This window comes from Amblyomma americanum, chromosome 9 (assembly GCF_052857255.1).
Source record: "Amblyomma americanum isolate KBUSLIRL-KWMA chromosome 9, ASM5285725v1, whole genome shotgun sequence".
Taxonomy (NCBI): Eukaryota; Metazoa; Arthropoda; class Arachnida; order Ixodida; family Ixodidae; genus Amblyomma; species Amblyomma americanum.
In genome coordinates, this window is record NC_135505.1 from 3,216,537 (window position 1) to 3,239,237 (window position 22,701).

The 22,701-nt window shown below is 44.8% G+C and overlaps 1 protein-coding gene across 1 annotated transcript in view; it reads right to left on the bottom strand.

The window, feature by feature from the left end:
- The window catches only part of LOC144104577 (serine protease 56-like), a 394,798-nt gene that overhangs the window by 221,074 nt on the left and 151,023 nt on the right, over positions 1 to 22,701 (bottom strand). The window contains exon 3 of the mRNA XM_077637676.1: positions 17,659 to 17,791. Coding sequence (XP_077493802.1) covers positions 17,659 to 17,791 — 133 coding nt within the window. The remainder of the gene's footprint in view (positions 1 to 17,658; positions 17,792 to 22,701) is intronic.

Consider the following 22,701-nt stretch of genomic DNA (forward strand, 5'->3'; position numbering starts at 1 on the left):
ATCGTAACCGTACCGCTGCGTATTTGCAGGTAAATGCTCTAATTCATTTTCCTTAATTATTCTTGATTTACACGGTTTCCGCTGCTGCTGCTGCCCCAGATGCAATTGTTCATACTAGTTCCATATGTGCTTTGCGAACCTGTAATGTGAAACCAGGACGCTGCTAGTGCAATGTCTGACAAATGCCCTTCGTGTGAAAAGGACATTGCCGCTAAAGAAGCGAATGTGAAGTGCGCTGAATGTGAACACAGATACCACTTCGGTAAATGCGCTGGATTAACAGAAAAATCCTACAAAGGCAAAAATGATGCTGCTAGAAAAGCTTGGCGTTGTCAGGCGTGCCGCGCTGAGCAGCGTTCTGGTTCCGGTTCTGGTGAAGAAGGTGCTTCTTACACTGATATGAGGGTTATTCTTATGTCCATCAAACAAAGTCTTGAATGCCTACCTGCCCTGAAAGAAGCGGTTCAGAAAATGGAACAAGCCATCACTTTTATGTCTGATAAGTTTGATGAATTTGAAAAGAAAATAGACCAGCAAGACACCGAGATAAATGCACTGAAATCGAGAGTCGCAGAGCTAGAACAGGTGGATGATAGTAATGGAGTCGTACAAGCGCAACTCCATCAAGAACTGCGTGAGCTCGAGTTTAGAAGTCGACGTCAAAACCTGGAAGTGCATGGAATTGCAGCGGTACCGAATGAGGATCTAATTGCTTCATTAAATACCGTTGCAGATAAACTTGAGGTCCCACACATCACGCCATGTGATGTTGTTTGCGTCCACCGGCTGCCTTCTAAACCAGATAATGTTCCCGGTATAATAGCTCGATTTGCAAGGCAGACGACGAGGGACGCGTGGTTGGCAAATAAAAGTAAGCTGAAGGACAGTACACCACGTGTGTACATTCAAGAAAACATGACTCGACACGATAGGGAACTACTTCGATCGATAGAGGCTGCGGCCAAAGAAAAGGACTATCGCTATGTCTGGCATGTGAATGGCAAGATTCTGGTGCGAAAAACTGATGGTGCCGGAGCCATACATGTCAAGAGTACCGAGGACTTTGATCGGCTGAAATGACCATGCAATTTTACTTGCCACATGTGCTAAACACGGTTGTGTCACGGTTATTACCTGCTTCTGTAAAATGCATACATCTGAATGCCAGGTCGGTTAAGAACAATGTGTTTTCCTTAGAAGAGATGTTTGCTGAGTTTAATTTCTTATTTTCGACAATCATGCTGACCGAAACCTGGTGCACAAATGATCAAGATGTTTTCAGGCTGCAACATTACAACACATTTTACCTGAATAGAATTGATGCCCGAGGGGGCGGTGTTTCTATACTGGTTCAGGACAGTTTTGAATGCCAGCTTGTTGATCGTTATTGTGTGATGACTGTAGACTTTGAAGTGCTTACACTGTATACGGACAAAACATTACTTTCTGTCTGGTACCGCCCACCGAACGGCAGCTTTTCTAAGTTCTTAGAATTCTATGACTCTTTTCTAGCTTTTGCCATTGAAAATAATTTTGTTTTAATTGCTGGTGGAGACCAATATTGATATGGGCTCTAATACCCAACATGCAAGAGATTTTAGTACAGTTATCACTTCAAATGGTTTCGTAAATGTAATCACTGAACCGACTAGAGTCACTACTGAATCAAGTGCTGTTTTGGATCTTTTTATTACAAACGCGCAAGTACACGCTGCAAAAGCTGGTGTAATATCGTATGACATCAGCGACCACCTGCCTGTTTTCCTCTGTCTCAACGGTAGTCGACTAGAGAGGAAAAAAAATGAGGAAATATACCACCAGATAATAACACGCTACGCTTGAGGGGTTCCGCGAGGAGGTGCAAAAATTTGACTGGACAAATGAATGCCAATTAGGTGATGCAAATGAAGCGTACATTTTATTTCTTGATCAATTTAAGAACTTGTATTCAGCTCATTTTCCGTTAAAGTCTCGTCGAAGAAGTCGTAAAATACGGAAGCCATGGATAACACAAGAATTAAAACATGAAATGAAAATTAGGGACCAACTGTATCAACGGTTTCTAAGTACACGAGCCCAAGTTGACTTGGTCACTTTTAAACAACACAGAAATAAATTGACCAAAAAACTGAGGTTCGCAAGAAAGGAATACCTCCTTTCTTATCTGAACGTTGATCGTGACAGACATGATTTACTTTGGTCTCGGCTAAACACGCTTCTACACCGTCGCAAGATTCATGCCGCACCCTCGGAACTACAAGTCAATGGTCAAGAGTTATCTGGAAACGATTTAGCCGATGCATTTAATACTTTCTTTTGTAGGACTGCCACGAGCAGCGGCTCGTCCGACGCTTTAGAGTACATGAGTACTCCGAACAGTGACTCTATATTTATGCAACCTGCAACTGACCAGGAAATAATATCTGTAATCCAGAACCTAAACAATAGTACATCTCGAGATATCGATGACCTTCAGGTGCGGCCTGTGAAACACGTAGCCGACATCATTGCTCCAGGTCTTGCCAACATATTTAATACATGTTTAACAACAGCAGTCTTTCCGGCCAAAATGCAGATAGGGAAAGTAACTGTAATATATAAAAAAGGTGACCGAAATGATCTGAGCAACTATAGACCGGTGTCCATATTACTTGTGTTTTCGAAGGTCTTTGAAAAACTTTTGCACATACGCTTATCCAAATTCATTGACAAATACAATCTTCTTACTTCACATCAGTATGGCTTTACTAAAAACAAATCAACCGAACTGGCACTTCTTGCACAAAAAGAATTTATTCTTGAACAGTTTGAACAAAACTTTCTGGCACTTGGTGTATTTGTCGATTTTTCAAAGGCCTTCGATTTGTTATTTATTATTATTTATTATTTACAGGATACTGCCGGCCTCAGTTTGAGGCCTTAGGCAGGAGTGGGCATATCAATAATACATCAAAAAAACGAACATAGAGAAAAACATCGCAAGAATTTAAGTGAGAAGAAGAGACGAAAACCAGCAATAATAATAGTAACGAAAAGTAAAGCGCGACAAAACAACAAGGCGCGTACACAGCAGCATGACACAACCACGCATGCTCAGTCACTTGAGCAAGAAACGAAATATACAAACAATGAAAACAATCATGCATATGAAGCACTCAAGGCATTGCGCACAACGACACGATGGTAATTCTATTTTGCTTCAATACTGTTAAGCATGCCGCAGAATGACTGGACCGTCGGGCATTCCACTGTACTCGAGGTGAGCGCATTCCACTCACGTACTGTCCGTGGAAAAAACGAGTTTTTAAACACGTTAGTCCTGCAAGAAAATTCTTTAATTTTTTTTCGAATGATTAGATCGTGTTGGGCGCTTAGAAACTAAATTAATGTACACATCCTTATCTACTCCCAGCATATCATAATATAGTAGGTACATATATTTCAGTCTGTCCCTATACCGTCTCAATTTTAATGGCTTAAGTTTGCGTTGTTTAGAAGAACCGTCGGAGATACTTGCCAGCTATAACAGTTGAATATAAATCTAACCGATTTTCTTTGAATGCTTTCTAATTGTGTTATGTTTTTCTGGGTATACGTGTCCCATACTACTGAGGCGTACTCAAGAATTGGTCTAATGTACGTTTTGTACGCTAAAAGACGGATTTCTTGTGTTGATTGTCGAAGCGACCTCCTCAAGTAACCAAGATTGCGCATTGCTTTTTTTGAAATATATGACATATGCTCATTCCATCTGAGGTCAGATGTAATTACGAGACCCAAGTATTTGTAGCTGCTGACCGTAGAGAGAATATTACCGCCAGTGCTGTAAGAAAATTTTAAAGGGTTTCGTTTTCGCGTGATTGACATAGCGACCGTTTTCTTTGCATTCATAGTCATTTGCCATGTGGCGCACCATGCTTCTACGCTGGCCAATGATGAATTCAAACAAACCTGGTCACTGCAGTTATTGATTTCTTGATATAGTATGCAGTCATCTGCAAATAACCTTATTTTCACGTTCACTACTTGTATTATGTCATTGACGAAGATAAAGAAAAGGGGCCCAAGGACGGATCCCTGTGGAATGCCCGACTGTACCGGTGCTGAGTCAGAGCGCACACCATCAATAAACACACTCTGTCGCCGTGATGACAAATATGCAGAAATCCATGCAAGCAGCAGATCATTTTTAAGTATTGGCTGTAGTTTTAAAAGTAGTTTAGAATGAGACACGCGGTCAAATGCCTTTTCGAAATCTATGAATATCATATCAATTTGACCCTGCTTGTCTAAAATTGCTGCGAATTCGTGAATGGTTTCGAGAAGCTGCGTTGTTGTAGATAATCCCTTTCGAAACCCATGCTGCCTGGAATCAATTATGTTGTTGTCATTCAGAAAGACCGAAATATGTTTGAATATAATATGTTCAAGTGTTTTGGCGCATGTGGGCAGCAATGAAATTGGTCTGTACGAAGTGATAAGCGACCGGTTTTCTGTTTTGGGTATTGGGGTAACCTTTGCGTACTTCCAGTCATTTGGAAGTGCTGCACACGATAAAGACTTATTAAACAGAATACACAAATACTTCGAGCACCACTCGGCGTATCTCATAAGAAATGCAGTAGGTATGCCGTCCATTCCAGGCGATTTCTTGATATTTAGATTTAACAAGAGGGATAAAATGCCTTCTTCAGTCACTGAGATATTATCAATGGGTGGGCACTCAATTGAAGGATTAAAGGTTGGCTTTCGACCGTCATCATTCGTAAACACCGAACAAAAGAACTGATTGAAAGTCTTTGCAATCAAACATTTATCAGTTACGGTTTCTCCGTCTATGCAGAAACTGGATAGGGGCTACAATATTCTGTTGCTAAAACTAGAGCGATATGGCATCCGCGGAACTGCCTTACAACTAATAAGGTCGTATTTATCTCAGAGAAAGCAAGTGGTTCAGCTAAATAATGCCCGTTCTGCAATTAAATTTATCCGCGCTGGTGTACCACAAGGTAGTATACTAGGACCACTGCTGTTTAATCTATACCTTAATGATATTATAAACATAAACCCTGAAGTAACATTTATTATGTACGCGGATGATGCGAGCATCTTTTTCTCCGGAAAAAATATCCCAGAAATAATATCCGCATGTAACGACACAATGATAGCGTTGGGAAAATGGGCAACAAATAATTCCATGCGTATAAATGAACAGAAAACCAAAGCAATCTTTTTTCGGCCAATAAACAAAATCATCCCGCCACATCATGCCATAGTACTAAACTTCCGTAACGTAGAAATTGTGGAGAGTTTCAAGTGTCTTGGAGTAATTTTCTCCTCCCATATGTCTTGGAATGATCACATAAACTATCTCATAACAAAGTTAGCTCAAATCACCGGCTTGGTAGGCAGTTTAAAATATCAGCTATCAACGAGAACCAAATTGCTTTTATATAACTCACTTTTTTACTCGCACCTTAACTATTGTCAACTCGTATGGGGAACCGCAGCACCGTCTATTTTACAGCGCATACATCTTTTACAGAAAAAATACATACGTCATGTTTATAATACACCACACCGATCCCACACTGCAGACCTTTTTCACAATGCCAAGGTAATTAGTATATACAACTTATATAAATACCGACTCAGCGTGAAGATCAAAACAGAATTAAGACACAATCTGAATAGCTTACAGGGTCTTGCAAACTTGCAAACCAATTTGCCACGATACCCCACTAGATATGCAGAACGGTGGTTAGTTCCTACTCCTCGTCTGAACACCGGGAAACAGCGCCTATCCTACACGTTACCCTCTCTTTTGAACACCTACAAATTAGATGGGTTTGATTTATTTTCATGTCCTTACAGGAATCTCCGCCTTATGTATAGTTGATGATTTCGGATACTTTCATTTTCTGTGATTTCATGTTATTCTGTTGTTTGTACTGTGACTACTGTGCCAAATTGTGTACAGATTTGATGTATTGTTGTGCTTCTTCTGCCAAAAAAAAAGAAAAAAAACAGGGGCTGTGGGCTGGTCAAGCTGCCTGCGAGCAGCTTTTTTCCCGCCGTCCTCCCATCCAAATGTACGATGGCAAAATAAAGATTATTATTATTATTATTAGTCGCGGTGTGACGTCAACTCAGAACACCACTATATTCCAGAGATTGTGGTTGTATGTGGCGCTTTGACCACATTTATGGCAGTTTGGGTCGTACTGGCCAGGGTACAGGAGGGCAAGCACTGCCGGATTCAGAAGGGAGCGTGTTTGCAGTGAGCGCCAGGTAACTTCCTGCGCTTTGGTAAACGATTTGTGGGGTGGGGATATGCGCGCCTCTCCAGCCTATAGTAACGGATGATGTCACGAAATGAGATCAACCCGTCCCTCGTGAAATTCGCGTCGGAGGGTGTGCGCACTGCCCGGTCGACGAAACCTCGGGCTTGCGCGTGAGCCGCCTCGTTCCCTGGATTAGACGAGTGGGCCGGGACCCAGATCAATTCAACTTCTATAATCGGAAGGGGGGCGTTTCGAAGAATGCGGAGTGATGTAGATATGATACGGCCCCTGGGGAAATTGCGAATGGCTGATTTGGAGTCGCTGAATATAATATAAGCACGCGTGTTCACTATAGCTAAGGCCATTGCCGTTTCCTCCGCCGTCTCGGAGGAGGTGGTTTCTATCTACGCGGCCGCCAACGGGGCGCCGTTCCCGTTCACCGCAACCAGTGCAAACGATTTTCTCTGGGTTTGCCGGTATTCCGCTGCGTCCACGTACACCACGTTGTCGTCCCGGCTGTATTTGGCGAGTAGGGCAAGAGCCCTCGCTGTGCGTCGGCCTTCGTGATGCGCAGGGGTGCATGTTCTTGGGTAGGGGTTTAATCAAAAGAGCTTTCCGGATGTGCGTGGGTAACTCCGTTTTCTAGTCCCTCTCTGGAGCTGTTCGCACACCTTTAGTCTGTATAGGATGGCCCTTCCCGCGCTCGTACGAGCGAGCAAGACTTCGTCCCCTGGTGCGAAGAAAGGGAGAAAACGTTGATAGCGGTTACCGTTCCTGCAAAGTTAAACACAGAGTGAAATGTGTCCCCTATGAATGTGGTGTCCTGTATAAAAATACTATTTTATGTGGGATGGCGTAAATAGGCCAAACTGGGTGGTGTTTCACCATTTGACTTATGGATCACAAAAATAACTTTAGTATATCTTGAGTAGATGAAGCGCACCAAAGACAGCCCACACAGAGAAGGTATAACACGAGATAGGCGCTACTTGCAACAGGTTTATTAAATTCAGGACCTGGTTATTTATGGCCAAATGGAAGGCGTGGTAGAAGGGGAGACAAAAAGATAATACAGCAAACACCAGATAAATCACATGTGCGATGGCAAGGATACTACAATGGAGGGTGCATAATTGAACGAATTCTTTCTAAACTTATATAAAAACAAACTTTCAATCTTATGAATGACATGCGATGGGATGCTAAGACAGGAACTTCCATGGATGGATGGATGGATGGATGGGTGGATGGATGGACGGACGGACGGACGGACGGACGGACGGACGTACGTACGTATGTATGTATGTATGTATGTATGTATGTATGTATGTATGTATGTATGTATGTATGTATGTATGTATGTATGTATGTATGTATGTATGTATGTATGTATGTATGTATGTATGTATGTATGTATGTATGTATGTATGTATGTATGTATGTATGTATGTATGTATGTATGTATGTATGTATGTATGTATGTATGTATGTATGTATGTATGTATGTATGTATGTATGTATGTATGTATGTATGTATGTATGTATGTATGTATGTATGTATGTATGTATGTATGTATGTATGGATGGATGGATGGATGGATGGATGGATGGATGGATGGATGGATGGATGGATGGATGGATGGATGGATGGATGGATGGATGGATGGATGGATGGATGAGGCTGAACCCTTTAAATGGGGCTGTGGATCAAGGCACCTAGCTATGATTTATGAAATTTTACTCTTGTCCTAATTTTAGCCACCAATCAGATAACCTTCGTTTGGTTACTTCTACCTGCTTAAAATCTACATTTACTTCACTGTCCTTAAACCCCAATGCTTTCGATAAATCAGCCCCGCTGCTTTCCACTGCAGGGTGAAGCCCTTCCCAGAAAAGTATCAAGTGTTCAGTTGTTTCCTCCTTCTCTCCGCACGAAACGCAGAACGTGTCGATCTCGTGGTACCTGACCTTATATTTCTTATTCCGTAAAACTCCCGTCCTGGCCGCAAACAACAAAGCGCTTCCCCTACGAGTTTCACAGATAATTTCTTTGTCACCTTCCTGATTAAAGATCCTGTATGTTCCCAGTGCCGATTTCTTCAGCACCCTGTTTTCCACATAGCTCTCCCTGTTTCTTTAACCTTTTTCTTAACTGATAATTGCTGATTTTCCCCCTACTTCTGTCCAGATATTTGCTTGTCAATGTTCTAGTGCGCTTTCTCGATTTCATGTCAACATTCATTATGTACAGGTATCGGAAAACTTTCCTAGTCCACTGCTTTTCCCTCGTTTTTCTGACTCGCTCCTCGAATGCTATCTCACTGCTAGCTTCTCTGCTCTCAAACCGCGCCCATCCCATATCCCCCTGTACCCCCTTATTTGGTGTATAGCCATGTGCTCTCAAAGCTAGCCTCCATACGACGCGTTGTTTGATTTCAAACATTACTTCAACATTTGGTCTCATGCACATTCTCATGCACAGGACCGCATTACCGAAAGTCAGGCTAGGAACCAACACCCATTTCCAGATCCCTCTTACCACTTCGTCCCTATTCTAATTCCAAAGTGCCCTATTTTTCATGACAGCTCCATTCCTACTAGCTTTATTCATTACATAGTTTTCATGCTCTGTCAGATACTCAGCACCGCTATTTAACTACACCCCAAGATACTTGTATTCGTCCTCTCCTTCTACCGTGAACTCCTGTATTCTATGTTTGCCGCCCTCACTATCAAATATCATGACTGCAGATTTTTCCTTACTAAACTTCAAACCTAATCAATCTCCCTGTGTACCACTAATGTCTGTCAACTTCTGCAAATCTTCCTTGTTGTCAACCATTATCACTATATCATCCGCAAACATTAGCCCCGCTAAGGACTGTTTAATCCTTTCTCCTTGCTTGAAAAAACAAAGGTTGAAGCCTAGTCCGCTCTTCTATAGGTCTGTCTCTAACCCTTGCAGGTACAACATGAACAAAGGACACAGAGGACATCCTTGCCTAATTCCCCGCTGTATCACTATAGGCCATGATACATTTATTTTTTGTTTCATAAGCACTATGCTTCCATCATATATATATTTTTAAAGATTAATTACTCAATCTTCCACATCCAAGGTGCCCACTATGTCCCACAAATACTCTTGAATAACGTCGTAGGCTCCCCTAATATCCAGAAATGCTAGCCATATGGGCCTCTGTTCCTTTTCAGCAATCTCTATACACTGCGTCAATGAAAACAGATTGTCCTCTAACCTCCTTTGTTTCCGGAAATCATTTTGTAACTTCCCTAGCACTCCCTCATTCTCCACCAAAGCCTGCAGTCTGTCCTTTATAATCTGCATCACCACCTTGTAAACCACAGATGTCATTGGCATGGGACGGTAGTTACTGAGGTTAGTTTGGCCCCCTTTCCCTTATATATCATGTTCATTCTACTTAATCACCATTCGTGAGGGGCTTTGCCATCCACTATCATTTTATTCACAACCTCTTTTAATGTTTGCTTCTACTGTGGTCGGAGCTTCTTAATTAACATTATCAGAATACCATCTGGTCCTGTCGACTTGCCACTACGAACCTTCTTCTCTGCCTTTTCCCACTCTCTTTGCTCAAGTGAAGCCATTGCAGTAACCGGTCTATCCACTTTCAATAAATTATGTGTAACATTTGTTTCTTCAAATTTTTCTGTCCTCCTTGTTCCTCTGTGTTTCATATTGCTTCATTCACTTCTAGCCGTACGCTTTGATCTGTAACAATAACCCCTTGCTCCAGCCTAGTCTCATTACTCATTGCATTTAGATGCTTCCAGAATTTTTCAGCTGCTTTTCCATTCTTGTTTTTTTACGTTTTAATCCATTGGGCACCCTTTCTTCTAATTTTCTGAATAATCAAATAGGATGCTTCCCTTCTACACTTTATGAAGGTATCCCATTTCCTGTCTACTTCAACTTCTCGTTCCCCTCTCTTCTTGAAATATCTGTGTTCCCTGGACGCTTCCTGACGTTTCTCTATCGTCCTCTTAACCTCCTCATCCCACCACCTCTTGGGTTTGCGTCTTTTGCTTTTTAGCTTTACACGCACCTTAGCTAGCTCTAGCTCCAGTAATCGAGTTAGTTTTGTATAAGTCCATTCTGTTTCACTATCCTCAAAAATTACTTTCTTAATTGGCTTCTCTTCTGAAACTCAACTTGATACGCTTGTGGTCACTACCTAGGCTTCTGGAACCATGTTCATCTATGCTCATTATCCCTAATCTATTATACATTTTCTGCGACATTATTGCATAATCTATCGTCGAGTGCAGACTCCCTGTCTCCCATGTTATGAGCCCTTCACACTTCTGGGTACTGTTGCATAAAACTAAATTATGCCTCTCACACATGTCCTGCAGCATGTTTCCTGTCGAATCTCTGCACCCATCCAGGTCTTCTATATGTGCGTTGATGTTGCCCAGTATATATATATATATATATATATATATATATATATATATATATATATATATATATATATATATATATATATATATATATATATATATATATATATATATATTGCCCTGTCCTCCTAGCTCATCAAAATCGCTTGCAATACATTTTACCATTCTAGCATTAGCTCCGGTCCTCAGGTATACAAAGCCAAGAAGTGTTTGCTCCCCTGCCACATTTGCTTTTAGCCATAAATGCTCCTTGCATGCCAGTATAACGCTTTCGAAATTCATCCTATTATGAATGAATGCCCCAATTCCACCACCTTTCTGCTGCCCTCTGTTTTATTGCAATATTCCCATCCGTAGTCTGGCGGGTTACAGATTGGCTTCTCCATGTCTCTAAGATGTGTTTCTACTAAACCATATATAACATTGGTTCCTTCTGCCTTAACTGTTCTTCTATTTCCTCCCATTTCAGCCTATTCCTACCACGTTGCATGTTAATGTAACCTATATCTGAATTAACTTGGCCCTGGCGCTCGTGTCTATTCCTTCTCCCATGGTTCCATCGTTTCTTTGACCTTGGTTATTTCCCTTCTACACTGATGTCATCAGAGCTCTGGGTCCCCCCCAAAAAAGCTGTTGCCTGGCGACGTATCCTACTCCCTACCCTCTTGCCAGTGGCACCACCGCAGTGAATGCCATCCTGTGAAAATTGGAGGGAGCTGAACTCATACACGTCCCTGTTAACTTCCAGTACCCCGTATCCTAGTCATCAACTCATTAAGCTAATTACATGGTTAGCCTCAACGACATTCCTTTCCGTTCCGCTAGACGGCCTCTGGACCTCTGGGATTGTGCATATGGTCACATGCACACTCTCCGAGGCCTCTTTAAGCCTACGCATCCGCACTTCTGTTTCTCGAGGTTCTGGCTCCTCCCCTTCAGCACCTCGTTGAGATCAGCATGGATAACGACAATGTGTTCGTTATCCATGTTGTCCCTTTCCACATCCTAGTCCTTGGCCATTGTATCTACCATGCACTTCCTTGACTGGGCCTCCACCTGCACCCGCCTGTCCGCCTTCACTGTCCTCAAAACGCCTCCTTCGCTAAGTTCGAGTCACCGACTAGCAGAACCGTTGTTAGCTCTAACCGTTCGCATTCTGACTGCGACTGTTGCCCTCCGGATCGCGCTAGCTGTCTCTGCCGCCACCGTACGCTACTGTCGCGCGTCACCGTGCCCGTTTTTACCGTTCTCTCTTCCCCCTTCAAAGCCAACTGCGCTACAGCGCTGTGGGATCGACGAGCCTCCTTTAGGTTTTCCCCGCGTTGCTCATCCACCACCTGCCACTGCTCTGAACCGGGGTGCCCTGCCGGCCGCGACCTGAGCGCTTCTACCTGCTCTTCTAGCCGGGCCCACTTTTCCCGCTCCTCCTTCAGGTCGCCCACAATTCACTCCAACAGGTCGGCATTAGCCTCCTCACTATAAAACGACCCGGCGAACTTAGTTTCTAGCGTAGTCCGTTAATCTCGTTCCACCTTCATTTCCCTTTTGAGTTCCTTAATCCTAGCTGCCCATTCCCCTCTCAGCGTCCGAACGGGCTCCTTAAAACGCTTACTTATCCTGCAGGCGAAGGTGGGCCCCTCAGCCGCGGCTAAGATCCCGAACTCGGTCTCGTCTAAATAGCACCAGTGGTCGCACTCCTGGCAATGCACAAACTCCCCGTCAACCTTGACTTTCCTAGCTTCCCGACCCATCGTCCGGCCGACTACGCAACGTAAGAGCCCGCCAAAATTCCTACACAAAAACCTTCGGCACACACACTTCCGCTAGCCTTCCTACCCTTTGCAAGGTTTAAAACTACCGCCCTTACAGCATGTACAAGACCAAATACCAAAAAGCACTTAGCTTCGGACGAAGTGGCTGGAGCTCCGAAAAAAGCGTCCTCCTCCTACGATGGCATCACGAGCCAAAAAAGCGGAACAGCGCCGCCCGTGGCAAAACGCTCGTCAGCAGAAGGCCGAGGTAGCGGAGCGGCGAGGCGTACTCGGGCATGGCTCTACCCGTCGTTCTGCGGTGCTCCTGTCAAAGTTTTCCGCGCGGAGTTTTTTCGTTCAGGCAATATTAAAAAAGGGAAGGGCCTTTACGAGGCAAGCCACGACAGTCGCGAGTGTCAACGCGTGGTTACGCACATATTGAGTATGTGCGTACCGCCGGCAAAGCTGTAGCTACGATGTGGGTCTGGAAGTGAAACTTCATTCATTGGGGTAACCGTCGCAATACACAAAACCGATTTTACATACCGTGTTACTGTCTGCGTGCACATGGACGCATCGAGGAACATAACGGCAGCAAAGTGATCCTGCAAAGCCGGCGTGGATGGCCGATGCAAACATGCTGCGGCGCTTCGATTCGCCGAAAAATTTCTCCAACGGAATATCACGCCTCTTTTTTTTCCGTAAATCTAGATTTATCCTTAAAAAGCAAGATTGTTGGTAAACATTGTGAAATAAGTTAATATTACATTAAGCAATTGTGCCACCTAACGTTCATCTGGATGAAAATCACGTTTACAAACTTTCTTGAGGGGGGCTTCGCAGGGACGCCGGACGTATATTTTCAGTGGCAGGGGGGGGGGGGGGGGGGGGGCTCGAGCAAGCTTCTTTTTACTTGTTTGTTTTGTTTATGTACCTTAGTTTTTGAGATATTACAATCCAAGTTTGGCTTGAGATAGAACAATTAACTGCGTGAAAAAAAATTGTTTTCCTTATGCAGTGTTTGTTTCATTGTTAGATGATGTATATTATACAAGCATTACCAAGAAAAAAATTAGAAAATGAATTTTCAGTGCGCACATATTTATTGACATCTGACAAATTTACATATTTAGGCATTCGCGCATGAAGGAAACCATAACATAAAACAGTTTAAATACCACAATACAACCGAACGCGCTGCAGTACATGCATAGAGTTACCAATAATGCACTCAAGTAGCGAACATTGCGGACAGTGCTGCTCTCTCTGTGTTCTTAGGCGGGACCAAAGGTTGCTGCTCGTTCCGCTGTTCTCCTTACAAACTCCCTGATGACGTCGCCTAAACTTAGGAGCGCCGTTCTTCCTTTGTGTATATGCAAAATCAAAAGATGCAATAACCTCTTTTGAATAGTTCGGTTGTGCAAATACGTTTTGATTCTGAGCACAGCACTAAAAGAGCGTTCCCCAGAAGCGACAGACGCTGGTATAGAAAGCAGAAGCTGAACATACCTCACGACCTGATCCATCAACTTGCAAATGTTTTGCGATTCCCTTTGTAGGATCTCCAAAATTCGAAGAATTGTGGTAGAATCAGCACCGTTTAGAAGAGTTGATAATAGCATAAATTGCGCCGAGAGTCTGCACAAGTCAAAATCAACTGCATGCACTCCCAAAGCCGGCTCTAGTTCATCTGCTGTAACCGACTGCCTCGAGCGGCGCTGGTTAAGATGTCTTCTAGTTTTACGAGCTGTTTCATGCCTGGCTGCTCCAAACGCTGCTTTGTTTCACTTATGATTCGGTCGGCAGTATCGAAATACTCTTTGCGCAGCATGACCTTAACATCAAGTGAAACTGGTTAGATAGGTCTATCAGTCGTCTCACACCGCGCCGGAGGTTTTGTCGGCCTTGACATACGAGGTTCCTTCAGGCCTAGGCGCGCTGCTGTTGTGCTCCTGTGCTGCCACAGCTTCTAAAACGCAGTTTCATAGCGCAACCGGGAGATCACCTCGCAGAGAGCCTCTGTGGCCTTTTTTGCACCTGCGGCGCATTATGTAGAGCTCCGGAGAGCCCTTGATAATTATTCACAAGGCCAAAAGAAGGCTATGTAAATATGAATACCAAGCCGATCGTAACCTCTAAAAATAGCCTTGCTGCTTTCGGTCACTGAACCTGGTGTCTAAAAGAGCTCCTTCAGTGTATCTTGAACTCTGGCGTAATTCTGAACGAATCTTTGCATCGACTTGACTCTAACGGTCCATCGCGTCGGGCAAAGCGGCAGTAAGTTATTTGGCCTTGATCCACTCTCCACAGCTGACTGGCGTCATGTAGGATGTATTATGTAAATATAAACACTTTTGCGCTTCTTGGAGTCGAGCACTGCATTAGAAACGTCCTTAGCAGTGGTAAGAGCGTCTCCAATTATGTCACAACTCCGGCTCGATTTCTTGGCTCATTTTTAAGTGAAGAACGCTGCTTTGTAATTGGCCGTTTTTCCTGTTCATCCAAAGTCTTTGCTTTAAATATTGTACTTAACATTCTGCCCTTCCTGAAGTAAACTTTCACGAGGTTGGCTGTATTGTTATATAAATAATAAATACATAAATAAATATAGCCTTGATAAATATGCTGAAAAAGGCCAACACTTAGAGCATGCTAGAACACTCGAGTTGTTCTTGCCGAGTGAAAATTATTCTCGTTTTTACATCTGTATGAGAGGTGATTCGACGGCCATTGCAGCGTTAATATGCACGTCTCCGAACTTCCAGATTAGACGCAGCTCTTGCATTCAATAATGGCAGCTTGAACCGACATGACGTCCTTAAGGAGCTAGCGGGGCGTTACATCATGACAAGGTTGCAGGAGGTGGACCATCGGCAACGTCACTTCACCGACACAGGCGCAGAAAAGAACCTTAGTGAGGCTCGCTAAAGAGACCGACGGGCAAAAACTCCCAGAACTGGCACTGGTACGGGCCACAAAGAAGGCTTGTGGCGGCCAAAAGAAATGGTTCAGTTCACGCCATTTCGAACCGAAAATCGCAGTAACGACGCTTTTGCAGTCGACCTTGGATCAAGTAAAACAGCAGCGGAGAGAAACAAAGACCAAGATGTAAAACACACAAAGAAGGATGATGACTTTGGATATCTCAAAATTCTTCATTTTTACACTTATCCCGTTATTAGAGAAATAATTAAAAAAAAACAAGACATTTCTTTCCAGCCTATGTACAGAGAAAAGAAAAGCTATTCAACTAGAACTGTACATACCCATGCAGTCGTTTTGTCTTGTGAAGTGTTTTGTTCTAAGGATGAAACAGCAAAAAACTTCGTTCCAAAAAAAATTCGAACTAAAATGTTTTTCTCATTAGGCTGAAGAGAGACAAAATAAGGAATATAATGCAATACACGAGGTCGAGGTATGCGCACTACATGCTGAGAAAAGGCACCTTACGTAAGCCTAAAAAATTTGTGATAACACTTAAGCTCCGCCTTAAAGATATGACACGATAGCGTCATTGATTCATGTCCATATATGCGGATTTGATCATTCTATACTTAACATGCATAGATACCTGGGAGCCCTCCTCCCACTGTGTAGCGGTTAGGCGATGCGTCACGGCCCTGCGATGGCAGGCGCTGCCATCGGTGGGGCTTGTGCAACCCAGGTTGCTGTTGCAGAGAAACCTCTTGCGACCAATTATTAATGTCACCTGCCACGATGCGTACTTGCTCACAATCCGGTGGCCAGGTTGTGATGAGGCCACAAGGTTACTGTCTATAGGTGGCCCACATGCCTCCCCAATGGCTACTCTGGGAATTTATCGCATATTTTCCGCTCAATGTGAATGGCGTCGACGCTGACGATGCCGGATTTTCTGCGGCAAGAGTTCCTTAACGCTCTCACATAAAAAAAAATGATTGCGCTCGCTTGGGCGACACGACGGAAGTGCATGCGTGGTCACCGTTACGAATTACGTTCATTAGCCATCATTATTGACGCTGTCCGTTGCAAGCGGCGCCCACCGTATGCCCACGAACTTCTTAATCTCGTCAGGCCACGTAACTTTTTGCCGGCCCCTGCTACGCTTACTTTCTCTTGGAATCTACTGTGTTACCGTTAAGGACCAGCGGTTATCTTGCCTTCGTATTACATGCCCTGCCAAAGCCCATTTCTTCCGCTTGATTTCGACTAGGATGTCATTAACCCGCGTTTGCTGCCTCGCCCACACTGCCCGCTTCTGGTCTTTTAACGTTACACCTATCGTTTTTTCTTTCCATCGCCAGCTGTGTTGTCCTTACCTTAAGCTTAACGCTTTTTGTTATCCTCCAGGATTCTGCCCCGTAGGTGAGTACCGGTAAGATACAGCTGTTGCACACATTCCTCTTGGGGGATATTGGTAAACTACCCTTCATGATCTGATAGAATCTGCCATATGCCCTTTACCCCAATTTTATTCTTCTAGTTATTTCAATCTCATTATTCGGATCAGCGGTCACTACCTGCCCTAACTAGACATACTCCTTTACACCTTCCAGCACCTCGCTACCAGTTCTGAACTGGTCACCGATACCGATGCTTTTATATTCGTTGTCATTCCGGTTCATGACGAAGGCTGGCTTTAGCATTATAGTGAATTAAAACGACGAATCAGAGATTATATTGCAGTTTTTTCTATGCTTCACGTGACATATAACCACACTGACGTCACAACCTTTGTTCGGCTGTTGAAACCGAAACAGTATGAGAGAAAAATTCGATCATAAATGATTTAGCGGTTCGAGGCGAATACCACATGGTGATTCATGCATAGTAGTCTGTTCCGCATTATTCTAGACAATAAAACATGATACCAAAGTTAGCTGTCTGTACTCCTTTAAAGCAATGCGCCATACCCTGCGATATCAAGTGCTGCCATGGGGTAGGCTTGTGGTACAAAAGTTGCTCTTTCCGGGCTACCTATCGCGGCCAGTCATCAATTGAACTACCCCGTGCCACTGGCAGGGCTTCACGCCTAGGACTTCCTTCCTATAGAGCTCCATCTAGGACTTCACTTCTTCCGCAACATTGTCCCTGCAATACTCGCGCATTAAAAATTCACGGGTATAAAAGGGTCTATTAAAGAAGTGAAAGCAATCATGATGCAGTGCGAGCAAGTGGAATTCCAAATAGCTGTGTCATACCTTGATCAGGCCGATGTCGTTCGCCCTTTCTCCGAAGAGTGGATAGGGGATAATATTGTCTGATAAGCTTCTGGGCCCGCAACGTCTTCGGGTTTCGTTGTAATATACAATGGCCCGCAAGGGATGCCTCCGTCTAGAAAGCAAAGATGAAGCACTAATATGATGAATTAGAAAAACCATATTCCAAGTTAAGGTTAAGAATACCTATCTTTAAAATCTAATTTCTACATGCTTCAATACCCCGCCGCGCACAAAAATAAAAACACGAAAAGAAACGCACCACATAGCACTGACTTCAAATAATTTTGATTTCAGTGCGCTGTTCCCGCGTTTAGACACGTCGCGGCGCTGCTTATCGCTTAACAGCGCCAATCATGATCGGACACAATACTCCTCAATCTTTTGAAATTTCACCAGCTTAAACTGTCTCCTTCGTGGCCGTGTCAGCACGCATGTTGAGGCTAGAAAAGAATTTTGTGAGAGCACCATCGGTGATGTTAAGCCTGTGGGGCTCTACGGCCTCCCTTTAATACATTTCAACTGCGCGCGCTCTGTTGCAGTCATCTAGGCGCGCTCACGGGCAGAGCAACCGCGCGTGACCGAAGTGTTTATCGCCAGATGTGACCTGTGATTGCTGCGGCAAAGAATTGATAAGGGCAGCGAACGCGGATGGCAGTGGATTCCTTTGGGATCGCTGCTAGGGGGCGGCCAGCACGAGTGATCATGCAGTATATACGAGGACGACGGAACGGCAGCCTACGAGGATGAAGCACGAAGATGCAAGTGGCATCTGCAGGGACTGAATGGCTGCAGTAAACGGAACTTTTGGGCAAGTTGGTTGCTTAGCTTGGAGATAACTGCAGAGCGAATAACTACAACTAACAAGGGGAGAAAACATCAAGACACATAGAACCACTGCACTCACAGCTGATTCATTTCGCCAATGCATGGGAAATATAAATGCTCCGCCGCGCATGCTGACAGAATAGAGAAAGAAGTAAAGGCGCGTGCCAGCGCCAACGTGGAACATTTTACATCGCGCGATTGTCGCGAATTGGTAGCGCGTCCACGGCTTTCCGAAAGGGAACGCTATCGCATGCTGGTTCGAACAAGAAACCTCTCTGGAAACCTATTCATGAAAACATCTGCATCAAACCTTCTGCCCTGGTTGCTGAATCTATCTTTGGCAGAGCCACGGCGTCGGGTTATCGCGTGGCAAAATCTACGCGAGTGAGAATATATATATTCCCTTTCATCGATGCGGGCGGTAGCGGACCGAAAATGTCGACAGCGACCCGATCAAATGAAATGTCGATAAGAGGAATGCGTCCCAATGAAGCCCTCCCTACTTCGCCTTTAGGGCGCGTTCTTTGGCAAGTGTCGCGCGACCTGACATGCCTCTCAATCTCCTCCTGGACTCATGGCCAGTAGAATTCTTCCAGAACTCGGTCTGTCGTCTTCTTAATGCCCTGATGCCACGCCAAAGGGCTATCGTGCGAAAGGCTTAACACATGTGATCTACAAGAATTTGGAATTACTACCTGTTGAGCCTCTCGGTCGGAAGCGAGATGATAGAGGCGTTACAGCAAACCTTTTTCAAAAGAATACGAGTGCGAAGTGCTGTGCTTGCCATGGAACACCTTCACTACTTTCACCCAGCACGCCTTCAATGACTCATCGTCTCTTTGCTCTGCTTCTAGCATTTCCTTGGTGAACCTCATGGGACCAACGCTTACAGCAGTACTTTCCCTGCTTCGTCCGGAAATTTCCTTTCGAGCCATCACCACTTCTGGGCCCTCGCCCTCATCATTTTCATTGGCGACCTCGTCATTGACTATGTCAGGACATAATTGAGCAACGCCCTCCATTTTCTTCCAATTAATATCGGGATTTGACGGCCCACTAGCCTCGGGTATATTTCCAGTTATGACGTCGTACAAAGGTGTCTTCATGTTTTTTACCAGGGCCGTTCCAGTGAAATAAGGGGAAGCGATATGGAGTTCTGCCTCTGGAACTTCTAGACTACTACCATCAGCAAAGAACACCGTAGATCTCGAGCTGGAGAGAGCTGAGTGAGGAACTAGGGCTCTCCGCACCACCACTGTATTGCTCCCCGTGTCCCTTAAAACGCGTACGGGTAGGCCTCGGAGCTCACCCTCTAGTACAAGCAAGTCCGACCACCACCTATCCTCAGCTGGTTCAAGCCTATCTGCTGTTGTGGGCGCAGTTACAGGCGCAACACTCTCTGGCTGAACACAACAGGATAATTGCTTTTGGTTTTCGTGCTTTCTTGAGCAGGAGCTTACATAACGCCCTGTTTTTTGACAATATACGCAATAAAGCTGTTTCCGCTTAGACCGACAGTCGGCAGCCTTATGTGCAGGTCAGTTACAAATGAGACACCTCCCTGACAGTCTACTTGGTGGTACATGCATCCTTCTCTCTCGGGTGCTCACCTCGATCGATTATTTGAACGAAGACAAGGTTCTTTGCCGCTGGGCCTCTAGAAAATTGTCTGCTGCCTCAGCCATTTTGTCCAGCGTCTTGCGCCCTCTTTCTCGAAGGAAAATCGCCAGATGACTATGACAATTCCTCATGAACTGTTCGGCCACCACCAAGTCACGTAAATCATTGCACGTTGTGGCCGTTCCTGATCGAATGACTGGGCAGGCGTGCTGCGTATTGCTTGCCTGTTTCTTTATCTAGCGGCTTACTTTCACGAAACCTTTCGCGATAACCCTCTGCTTTGAACCGAAAAGGTTGGAGCAGGGCTAGTTTTGCCTTATCATAATCTATTGAATCTGCTTGGGACAGTGGACCGAACACACGGAGAGCTTCAGCAGTCAAGGACATTCTGAGTGCTGTAGCCCATTTTTCCTTGAGCCAGCCGTGCCCTTCTGCGATACGCTCAAACCGTTAGAGGTATGCATCTAAGTAATCTCTGCGATCGTCGAAAGGCGTGATCAATTTGTTTGCCCTAACCGCTACTGAGGGCCCCGGTGCGGGTTAGCGATTGCACCCACCAGCTTCTGCGATCCTTAATTTCAGCTGCAATCTACGCTCTTCAGCTTCTGCTAGTGCCTTTTAATGCTCGCGTTGAGCCTGGCGTTCGGTTGCACGTGCTGCGCGTTCCTCCTCTTGCTCAGCAGCCACCCATATGCGCAGCTCGGCGTCTTTCAACCCCAACTCTTTCCCTAACTCAATTAACTACTTTAGCGTACTCATCGTTTCCTTATTCTTAAAAAAATCCTTCAGTATAAGTTAAACGGCTTCGTCCTGTTGGGCGGACGCCGATTGTCGCGAATCGGTAGCGCGTCGACGGCTTTCCGAAGGGGAACGCTATCGCGCGCAGGTACCAACAAGAGAACAAAAGAACAAAAAGATCGAACAAAACAAAACGAAGCCGTATTTAAAATTTAAAGGAAAAGAGCCGATAATAAACGAAAACAAGAACGTACTCTTAACACCTGTACAACACTACAGAAATAAAAGAAAGAGTTCACCAGGTACTGAGCGTCGCAGGTGTAGCGAGGATGCCTTGCAGGCAGGGCGGACGAGGGTGGAAATAGTGCGACGCTTCGCTGGCGCTGCGCTGAAGGAAGCGACGGAAGGGAGCCAGGTGGTATTAGGATCGGAGAGGAAACAGGGAGACGCCGGTGGTCTCCTGTCAACAGCCCGAAGGACTTGGCAGCAGCAGGAGAATCGTAGCCAGATCCCGTCGACGGCGTCGCGAAACGCCGGAGGCTTCAAACAGGCTATCCAAGAGTGCCTCTCGACAGCACGGATCCACCCAACGTCCGACGGCTGCCACCACCACACTTGCAAGGAGCGCAGGAAGCTTGTTGTAAACTTGGAAGCGCAAAAAAACCGGACGACGGACAGTGTAAGGAAACACAAAAACAGGTTCACCGTCGGTGATCCAAGGGAGGCCACGGTAGCACGGACCCAACATCTGACGGCTGCCACCTCCACGCTTGAATGACAGCACCTCCGCTGCGCTGTCTTCCTTAACACCTCGGTTTTCTGACACGTCAGCTCTCGGCTCCTCGTGCTCGCCACGCTCTTTGTCCCCCTTGCCTCGCACACTCTTCACACGCGCACACGCGCGACGCTGGGCTGGCACGCGCAGCGCTCCGCTGTCCGACGCACCACTGTCGACGCACCACGTTCACAAATCCTTCTAGGATCTTTTGTGCACCTCACAGTGATACACCTTATATTTCGGCAGAGAAAAGGTCTTATTACTTCTGTGCAAGGGCATTGAGGTATCAATTATGCAGTTTATTTATTTATTTTATTCACGTTAATCAGTGTCTCTAACGTTTTTCACGTTCAAGGCCCTCCAGAGGATGGTATTGCATGAGAGGGGGGGGGGGGGCGGGTTATACAATCATATTATAAACGCGATACGTTCGGCAAGATGTGCAACAAAAAATAAAACATAGGGCATAATACGAAAAGAAAAAATTAACACGGGCAAAACAGAAAAAATTTTACACATTCCCCTTATAGCAAGGAAGCTCTTGGTATTTTTTAATGTCAGTTTCTCTGGCTATGACTGATGGCAAAGTATTCCATTCATGAATAGTGCGGGGAATGAATGACGATGAATGACAGTTTACGAGTTTAACTTTGAAAGAATGATCATGGCGTAGAAAGATGGTATAACGTGACAAACAATTTACTGCGAAGGGAGGGGTGGTGATAAAGCTTATGAAACTGTTAAACGAGGAAGTTTACGGTGATGTGAGAAATCTTCCATGTCGGCACGTTTTTTTCTTTTTTTCAGGCTGTAACACTTGTGAAAGGTGAGTAGTCTGATATTATGAAGCGAGCAGCACGGTTCTGCAAGAATTCGATGTTATTGATAACGTATATGCTTGCTCAGGGTACCAAATGACCGCAGCATAGGCAATTTTAGGACGTAGTAGAGTTATATAAACCATTTTTTACGTGTATACGGGTGTGTCTGCGGTTGTGTTTAAGAAGACTAAATGAGTGGTTAGCATACGCTAGGGTGAGGTCGATATGGGGATGCCATGC